Source organism: Drosophila guanche, unplaced genomic scaffold (assembly GCF_900245975.1).
Source record: "Drosophila guanche unplaced genomic scaffold, DGUA_6, whole genome shotgun sequence".
Lineage (NCBI taxonomy): Eukaryota > Metazoa > Arthropoda > Insecta > Diptera > Drosophilidae > Drosophila > Drosophila guanche.
This window is the reverse complement of record NW_022995774.1, coordinates 26,615-36,839: the sequence shown is the minus strand read 5'-3', so window position 1 is coordinate 36,839 and position 10,225 is coordinate 26,615. Positions and strand designations below refer to the sequence as shown.

Here is a 10,225-nt window from a genome sequence, read left to right as displayed (position 1 = left end):
GCTAAGGTAAATATGTAGTACTGAGTACCGGGTATAAAACTTGTGACGCGTAAAAAGCGCCTCACAAGTCCCTTCTAGTTAAATTAAATATATAGGCTGTAGAAAACAGCCATAATTTATTAAACATATTTAAAGACCCATATCTCTCAGAAAAAGTGGCTTTGGTTTCTTAATTAAGTAAAAAAACTAGATTTTCTTGAGAAGGGTCTTAGGTCTAATCGAAAACTACGATTAATGGAAAATATAATTTTTAAAGCCTGTCTCGACTCTTATAAAAACTAGACTTACGTAATACCTAACCATAGCCTGATGAACCTTTTTTACAGGGGATTTCGAAAATATTAAAACTATAGAATTTGTACATACCAAAAATAAAGAGACCGACTAATGAACACAAACATACATATTTACATATTTATAAAAATATTGTGATTTATGGACATACATATGTACATATTGTATGTATATTAAAAAAACGTAAACATTGAGCTGCCCTAAATTAAGTTTTGAGAGCAATTTTAGAAATGACATTACATTAACTTAAGTATATCTAAAAAAAAGTCCGCCAAGTGTGCCGAAAATGTATTTATAAATTATTAAATAATGTTGTTGAAAAAACGAGTGTTAGCTCAAATGAAAAATGCACTCACTCACTCATACAGAGAAAGGTTGTCGGTTGTGGTGGTTGAAATTTCAATTCGCTCTCGCGGAGTTGTATGAAGCTGCTCTTGAAAGTGTTGTTTACCCAGAAAACGGACAATTTAAATGAAGAATAAAATATAAAAAATAAATAGAAGTATAGTGAAAGCCATGAGTTCTGAAATACGGTTAATATAATAAAGAAATTCTCAGTGCAAGTTGGTGGGCTCCTCGATTCTCGTCGCGAGTGCCTTATTCGTACGAGATTCCTTAGTGCTTGATACGGTTTTGGTTTACATACGTACATATGTATATACATATATACACACATTTTTACAAATCCAGTTCTCGTTTTGTTGTGTATGGCTGTATGAGTGAGCATACATATATGTATGTATAAATTGTGAATATACCTAAAATTACATGTTTATGATTAATAAGTAGCGTATTTCAGTGTACATATGTACGCATGCAGACATACCATTCATAAACAATCAAAAATAAAAGAACCCACTTAATGCATAAATTAATAATATATGAATGCATTTGTATGCACATATAAAAACAGAGATTACTTTTAAGTTGTTATGAACAAACACATATATTCTAACATACATATGTACATGCATATATGCCTACATATGTATGTCTTTATATTATTTTAATGCGCAAACCATAATGCAAGGTCTTCTTTACACTGGAGTTAAACATTCATACACATGTAAATATATACATACAAACACATGTACATATGCACGCATAATCAGCAGGATTAAGCGAGCGTGCAAGTATATGTTGTGCCTACATACGTACGTATAAATATACGTATGCAATTTACAAAGTACATGTTTTATTTAACGAGTATTTTAATAATATTTTGTATCTTGTAAATGTATACATATTTATGTACATATAAATTCATCTGAACATGCATCTGTACTTATGTATGTATATAACTAATGTATTTGAGACAAAAAGATTTTAATAAATTTGTTTATTTACGGTATTTTGGTCAGCAATATAAAGAAAATAATGAAATGTTATCTTCACATTAAAAACATATTTATGTATAGACACAAGTAACATGAAAAACATATACATACATACAATGGGTTTTGCATATGTACATGCATACACACACAAAAAATGTGCGGTGTTTTTAATGAAATGTTGACTTTAACTTGAGGCAATATTTAAGCAATAACCTAAACGACGCCGAATAAATTCACCCATTCAACAAAATATTAAGGACCTAGAATATAATTTTTTTTTCTTTTTCTGAGTCAAAACTTCGTTAAAAATACCGCACAAAAGTCATCACTTGAAAGTTTAATATTTACCAGATGGTAAACTAAAACCACAAACCAATTTTTTTAACTCTTCTTTCAGCAAAAGTTGGTTTTGGTTTCTTGAGACAATTTTTTTCCTCAAGTAACCAAACCGACTCTTTTTGATAGATATTGGGCATTAACATGTTTAAATGAATTATGCTTATTTTTCTATGGCAGAACTTTTGTTTTAGAGGTAGTGGTTGGTTTTCTCACACAACTTACATAGATTTGGTTTATCTGAAAATCTGTAAAGCGGTATTTTTACGAAATTTTGATTTTAAAAAATCAGGAAAAGTTAAACATAACGAGAAGGGACGTGTGAGACGCTTCTTACGCGTCGAAACTTTTACACCCGGTACTCAGTACTACATCTGTACCTTAGAGGTTCTTTTGTCAAATTATACATTATTTTCTTCATCTGTCATCTACATCTACAAAACTTCTCACGGCAACACGCTCCTTTAGCTCTCCCCCCTCCCGCAGAGCAGAATGTGAAAAAATTAAAGAAAAAGCTGTATTCTGGCCTTCTGGTCCTTCCCTACGGAATGGTGTTTTTTTACACGGTACTCGAAGAGTAAATAGGGTATATTGTATTTGTGAGGAATAACGGATGTACAGTTGAGTTCAATGAAATAGTAGTGCCGCGCCTTTGGAAAGCCTGAAATGTACACATTAGAACCCAGAATCCTGGGCTACTTGCCCAGAAAAATACCCAAGAAAACTGCTGTTTAATAAAATAGTAATGCTTGGTGCAGATATTAAAAAAAATATTACAAAACAATTCAAATGCATTTAAAAAAGTTACCATCAGTAAGGTTAATTTATATATTGAATATTTTGATGAAAGAAATTGTTAAATATATCGGTACTTTTGTTTTTGGAAAGTAGCAGTAATCATTGAACGGTCCAATATGGGGGACTTAAGAATTAGACTAAAAACTAAAATCAGGAGGTACATATAATGGAATTCAAAACTAATTTAAATGTACTCTTACTGTTATATTTAACCGTTTAAACTAAAAGAAGAACCCTCAAAATGAGTTCGAAGATGGTCGAAGATGGTTGAAGGCCAGACCAATGTCTTCAATATTTTCAAAAGATATGAAAACAAGTTTATATCGCTCTGAAAGTGTTTTGACGACTGATTCCAAATTATTAAGTTGCAAGAAGTGCCCGGAAGCTACGCGTTTGAGAGTAAAAGCCAATGGGTGCACGACTCTTGTTTTGAAAAATGTGGACATGAGGCTGGACAGCTGGACTGGGTCGTGTCACAGTCCGAAAAATACTTTTGACAGATAAGTGTAAAGTTGTTTTATATGGTAAGGACCACTCAAAATAATACTTTTGGCGTTTACAAATATCTGATAACTGTCAAAATTCTTGGAAAAAAACAACATTGGGCATGTTGGGTTGACCTTTATGAGCAACAGCCCATGTAAACTTTTACTTCCTAGCCTGGCACTGACGTATTTCATAAAGTGGTGTGTGCCAGCATACTTTTTAATAAAATACAATAATATTACTATTGAAAATTGTCTCCCAAAAAGATCTTTCAACATGATAATGATCTGATACACGCAAGAAAGCACGCTATTATAGGAACTTTATCCGAAAATGCCGAAAAGGTTTTCCATGTCTAGCTCAGCCTCTAAACCAAAATATCAACGAAATCTTATTGTAGAAGGTGAAATGTGTTTATTACGATTATAATTCCGTCAACCAGAGCACAGTTTTGCCAAGAGGTTTAAAAATGATAGTCTCAGATCCTATTTAAGCTTGGGCTAAATAAGATACTTATTTACACATGTGAGGCGGGAGTAAGGTAATAGTGAAAAAAATGTGATTAACAACTACATATTAAACCTCAAGAGACATATAGAACATTAATTCCAGTTTCGTTGTTTATTTCGATTTTCTACAAAAAAGAATACAATTTTATTGAACAGCAGTTTTCATGTTTATTTTTCTAAGGTCATGTAAAACAAGAAGTTGGAATGCCAATGTTCCAGGATTCTTTCTGGGTTACAGGTTACAGGGTTTCAGGCTTTCCAAAAAGATATCACTTGTTTGATTCGAAAGACTGGAAGGGTCCCAAAAAGGTGGTGAAAATTGTGAGGAGCGGCACTACTATTTCATTGAACACAACTGTATATAACGCAGAGAAGGAAACGTTTTCGAACCCATAAAGTATATATATTCTTGATCAGCATCAATAGCCGAGTCGATTGAGACATGTCTGTCTGTCCGTCCTTATGAGCGCCTGGATCTCAGGGACTATAAAAGCTAAAGCACAACTTTTATACGTGGTACTTAGAATGGTACTACATCTGTACCTTAGCGGTTTTTTTAAATTTTGTCTTTATCTGTCATCTACATACATAACTTCTCACGCCAACACGCTCTTTTAGCTCGCACCGCTCCCCTAGAACACTACACACTACGCGGAGCACAGTGAAAGAGAATGAGAAAAAAAAGCAGGACGGGGTGGTTTTAGTCACTGCAAATTAATTTCTTCATTATGGCTATAATATTGATCGGATCCGGTGATCGCTCTTGCGTGCAAGGGCGACCTTCGATTTTTCGGGACAAAATTTCACATCATTTCCACTCAGATCACCACCGATTGGGTAATGACAAGGTTTTCAGCAGTATTAGATGTCGTATACCACTTTCAGTGACCTACTCAATAATACTTAATATTTCTAGGTATTCTTTCTTCAGTCCCAGGTAAAAAGTCATGAAATCTGCTTCGATTATTATGAGAAATATCTTAATTTGATGTTAGTATGACTCGTAAGCATAGTGTGATTAGAAAATTCAGAAATATAAAAAAGTCCAAATAAGGAAAAGTGCAAAATTGAGTACATGCGAGTTTGTTTAGTTTTTTATTTTTCGCTATTGAAAAGCTTTACATTTATATTTTTCTGGTATTGCCTGTTTGTGAAGGATAAAGTGATTGATATATAAAAAAACGAGATGGGACGTGTAAGACGCTTCTTACGCGTCACAACTTTTATACCCGGCACTCAGTACTACCTTAACGGGTATTTGTCAAATTGTACATTTTTTCCTTCTGTCATCTACATCTACAACACTTCTCACACCAACACGTTCCGTTAGCTCGCCCCCTTCCCTAGACCCAAACACTGCAGACTCGCGGCAGAGGCAGTGGCCGCACACAGCAGAAGTAGAGTGTGAATGAGAGAATGTGAAAAAAACATATATGAGCTGCGGGACGCGGGTGGGTTTAGCCACTGGAAATTATTTTCTTCATTGTGGCTATAATAATGATCCAATCGGTGATCCCAATTTGGTGATCTGATAGATATGGTCATTCCCTACGGGATGGCGTTTAGATTTCTTTTATCTTCAAAATTGTAGATTTGGGAGGTTTTTTCCCTTTTGGGGTGGCGGAAGAGGACATGGCTCATTTTTTAAATACACTTGTAACAGTGTAAGCATACAGAAGTCTGGATGCAACATTTTGTGGCTCTAGCTCTTATAGTCTCTGAGTACTAGGCGCTCATCAGGACGGACAGACGAACAGACAGACATGGCTCTATCGACTCGGCTATTGATGTTAAACAAGAATATATATACTTTATGGGGTCGGAAACGCTTCCTTCTGTGCGTTACATACAACCGTTATTCCCCACAAATACAATATACCCTATTTACTCTTCGAGTACCGGGAATAAAAATTGGTTAAGTTTGCATTATGCGTTTAGAAGTTATGGGCGACGAAAGTCAGTTATTGTGAACGTGTACTCATCATTGCTCCCCACTGTATGTATGTACATATGTATAATCAGACTGCGTATCGGGAATAAAAGTTTTGACGAGTACGAAGCGTCTCAAAAACGTTCCGTGACGAAGATTTCAAGCCAGCCCGGCTTCAGTCACTCGGCTCACTAAGATCCATAAGTAATTTTTACGAGCGTCAACTGGTTGCTATGTTAAAAAAGCCAATTGATCCTATAGAAGCCATCGATCTTATTCGATAGTAGTTTGCTAGCGGCTCGAAAAATATATATTTGTTCTATATTCCGACGAGTCAGCTTGAAAACAGAACGTACAAATTTTAAACTGGAAATGAATTTACCGACGAAAAAATCTCACTAGCTTCATTTTTTTATTTACTTGTATTAACTTTGAAAAATAAAAAAGTTTCAAATCTCACACAGTAAAAAAACAAAACAAACCAGTTTTTTGAACAGTGTAACCGTAAGGCATTCGGTGATCATATCTAGTCACTCTCGGGCGCTAGAAGAATACCATATATTCTTATGTTATATGTTATCATTATCATTATGTTATCATTATCATTATGTTATCAAAACTGTTTTCGGATATGAGTACTCAGATCACACATTTTAAAAGTAATCTCCTGCATGGATCCATTCTGCCGTCATTGTTTTATTAACCTTTTGGTTACTTTTCACATATTTTCAAAAAAAGTCAACACATCCAAACGGCTTCCTGAGACGTGTAACCGTACGGAATGCGGTTTTCAAATATGCCCACACTCTGCCGCTAGCAAAATATATTGCACTGCTTGCTATCAAATGTGTTTTTGGATCTTAGTACGAGGTTTTAGCAAAAGCAATAAATATAATACGGCTTATACCATTGCCATGTTCAATCGATAGTTAAACTATACCTCAACCATCGATATGAACATTTTAAAATATACAATAAATGAATCAAGTATAGTATGAAACATCACATTGATACAAAATTTTCATGTTGGTGGTTTGTTGGTTATCCCAAACGCATAGATGATTCAAACGGCAGCATTATTTTTCATAATTATTTTTGCCTCTGCGCTGTAGGAGTTGAACTACAAGTCTAAACTAAAGGATATTTTTTTTTTTTGGGAAAATTCCATTTGATGGGAAAATGCTTACATTTTCTTACAATTTATTACGCTTAACAAACATTAAAGATAATATTGGGCTAAATTTCTAGCATTTCAGCCTTTCTAGCCCTCGTCGAGGAGCTTTTCTGCTTCTCAGGGCGTATAACAGTGTAATAGGGGGAGTAGCGGCTGCCCAGCACATAGGTGTCGTAGAGGGTGACGCCGATGCAGGCGCAGATACACGGCGCCTCGATGCAGTTTGTCCAGCAGTGCGTTGGCATTGATGGATTTCTTCTGCATGATGATGAAATTTACGCTTTGCCGGTTTCTAAAAAAAAATATATATGTATAGATAAGGATATATTACATATATTACAGTCTTAAATTGCGGAGCAATAGTTTCTAGACAGCCCTCGAACCCGTATTTCTGAGCTTTTAGGAAATGGAATACGAATAGAAACACAAATTATTATTAATGTTATTATATCTTCCTATTTTACAGCTCGAAGTGGCAATCATTAAATGCACATAGCTTCCAAACAAAAGAAGAAATGTATATTTTGGAAAGATAACAAGTAAAAAAAATCAAGGAAGATTAAAAAGCTGCTAAATTTAACAAGAACCCAATATGGAATTCAAACCAAATTCTGATGTAAAATACGGTAGCAATACCAATTGATCACCTCAAACTTTTACTCTAAAAAATAAATTAAAAGTTTTATCATTAGGCGCAAAACAATATAACCATCCTTAAAAATGGAATTCATCATAAAAATGCACTGCCTATTGTGGATTGCATATTCGAATTGTGTTTTTCTGATGGCGCCACGGGCTTATGCTGCAGCTGGATCTCAAGGTGTGCCTACATGGATGTAAGTACTTCAGTATATACAAATTGTATTACTTATCTAACTACTTTTAAGTTACTTAGTTAAGTCGTTGCTACACAAACGTCATTGCATAGATCAAACATCAAATGCATGCACCATACCATTTTTTAATTGTATTTATAAGATAGGTTAGGTTTCGGTGCGTTTGGTTGTACCTTTATTAAATTAATAGTTGATTTCATATTACAGAAATTACAATTAATTTAAACTAAAACCATATGTATTTTGTATTATTTGCAAATAACATTTTAATAGCATTATGCCATAATATATTTTTGTTCATTGAAGTCAATTTACTTAGTGATAAGCTCTTAAACATGAAAAAGAGAAAGTGATGAAGTATCAAGATGCCTCTCAAATTTAAATGGAGAATCACATTACTGAAAACATGCTGCCGCACAGCGACTTAGTTTATATTCTGAACTTTACTTAAGCGGTACCGGCAGCACCGTAGCGCAATACATTGAAAGAGCTCGTGCTATACAAGTTCTTCTTTGAAAGCGAGTCAAAACCGCACATATGGCAGACACTAGACAAAACTGATAAGAGTTTATACATGCACATGCGCCGATAACACAAACAAAATTAAAAACTAGAAGCATCTTACTAGAAATCAACTCTAAGTTCAATCAGCTCTATAAATAGTGCTTGTTCACTTATCAAGGAGTTTTTTTTTGATAGATTATAGACGCTAAAATGGCAACGAGCTGCAAAAGTCTAATGCGATTGTTAGTAGTTACAAGCTGTGTGGCAACAGCCTATGCAGTATCCAGTACATGGGGAAATATTTCAAACTCAGCTCAACTTTTACATGCTGAAAATGTGGCAAACGCATCGTCCCCCGGAAGATATGTAAATCATGAGATTAAATATCCCAAAAACGTAAGCATTAACGCGACTCATCTTTTTAAAATGTTCATGCATATTTACGTATGTATACAGGCATGAACATATGTATGTATATATTTCCTATCCGTTTTCCTGTTTTACTGTGTGTTCTGTTAATTTCATATACTAGGAAAAGTGAAATTAACTTTTAAATAGCATACACATACCAGTATCTTAAAAAGTATATCATCTTAACATTTATCTGAGCTTAAACTTCAAGTAATCGTCTAATAAAACATATACACAATCACACCTCAGATAACACAAACTTACATATTTGTAAAACAGGGATCAAAGATTTTAAAATAATATATTAGGCAGCAAACATTTTCTTGACTTCGAGTCTTAGGTGTTAATCTAAATTTTCGCTGGTCTCTTAATGTACCAGAAAGTAATCAAATATCAAAGTATCTTAGGTGTCGATCTAACAATTTATTCTGCGCCTCAATGGACAAAAAAATCATTTATTCATCCAGTATTTCCGAGGTAGAATTATTTTTCTCAAATCTGTCTACATACATACATACATACATATATAATCAGAATTTTAACACATAAATGATATCAAGTTAACATGAAAACTCAAGCACAAAAACTATAATATACCTTGTGTAAATATGTATATGTATATATATATATATATATATATATATATCGGTTTCCACACACTACAGGGCATTGGTAACGGGAGAATCATAACGGGCATCCGGGCGTTCGACCAGGTGACGAATAACACTGGTGGCCATGCTACAATTTACTCTGGAGGTCCTGGTTTCAACTTTGTACACATCAAGCTTCAGTCTCAGTACAACTATGGCCTAATATTTCGAGTTGAAATTTACGGAAAATAAAACAAGTTCCCAAATTGATTGTAGTTCATAAGTAATTGAATAACAAAATGCGTAAAATAAAATAGTAAGGACTCGAAAAAAAACATACACTTTTGTTTCTTTTACCAAGACCCTTTGGCCAGAACCACAATACGACAAAAGTAACTACTCTGACTGTCATTGACAGTGACAGTACGTTAAACATTAATTAAAACACATATTTTTTTCCCAATTCTAAAGTCAATTTTTTTAACGAGTTAATATATACATACATATGTAATTGATGTGAAACTCATCACTTTGATGTGAAAACAATCATAGCAGACGTTAATTTGTATACCAAGTACTCGAAGAGTACCTTCTCTGCGTTACATAAATCCACTTTGTGCACAAATAAAATAATAGGGTATAGATAATAGGTATACAATAATAGGGTAAATTCTATTTGTGCACAAAGTGGATGTATGTAACGAAGAGAAGGAAACTTTTCCGAACCCACAAAGTATATATATATATTGATAATATCGACTATTGATTCTGATCAATAGCCGAGTCGATATAGCCATGTCTGTCTCTCCGTCCGTCCGTCCGACCGTCCGTCTCTCCGTCCGTCCGTCCGTCCGTCCGTCCGTCCGTCCGGATTGTTGAGCGCCTGGATCTCAGAGACTATAAAAGCTAGAGTCACCCAAGTTTCCATACAGATGGCTGTATGCTCACACTGTTACAAGTGTATTTCAAAATTTCACCCCGTCCCCTTCCGTCCACGCAAATCGCGAAAATCTGCTGTAT

General features: G+C 34.4%; 2 protein-coding genes and 1 pseudogene across 6 annotated transcripts in view; 2 read left to right on the top strand and 1 right to left on the bottom strand.

Moving 5' to 3' along the window:
• Window positions 1–636: 636 nt before the first annotated feature.
• The window catches only part of LOC117591332 (protein Wnt-5), a 32,799-nt gene continuing 23,210 nt past the window's right edge, over window positions 637–10,225 (top strand). For 2 of the 5 annotated variants that reach the window (XM_034284556.1, XM_034284552.1), the window contains exons 1-2: window positions 642–1,033; window positions 7,331–7,700. In XM_034284556.1, the coding sequence (XP_034140447.1) occupies window positions 7,585–7,700 (116 nt within the window). In that variant the 5' untranslated portion in view covers window positions 642–1,033; window positions 7,331–7,584. Of the gene's footprint in view, window positions 1,034–7,330; window positions 7,701–10,225 lie in introns of all 5 variants that reach the window. The other 3 variants (XM_034284557.1, XM_034284555.1, XM_034284553.1) reach the window with 3 other exon arrangements.
• Window positions 6,927–7,172, bottom strand: LOC117591341 (annotated as a pseudogene).
• Window positions 8,134–9,542, top strand: LOC117591335 (probable salivary secreted peptide). Its single transcript, XM_034284560.1, has 2 exons — window positions 8,134–8,600; window positions 9,281–9,542. The coding sequence occupies exons 1-2, from the start codon at window positions 8,415–8,417 to the stop codon at window positions 9,455–9,457; spliced, it is 363 nt and encodes a 120-aa protein (XP_034140451.1). The 5' UTR covers window positions 8,134–8,414; the 3' UTR covers window positions 9,458–9,542.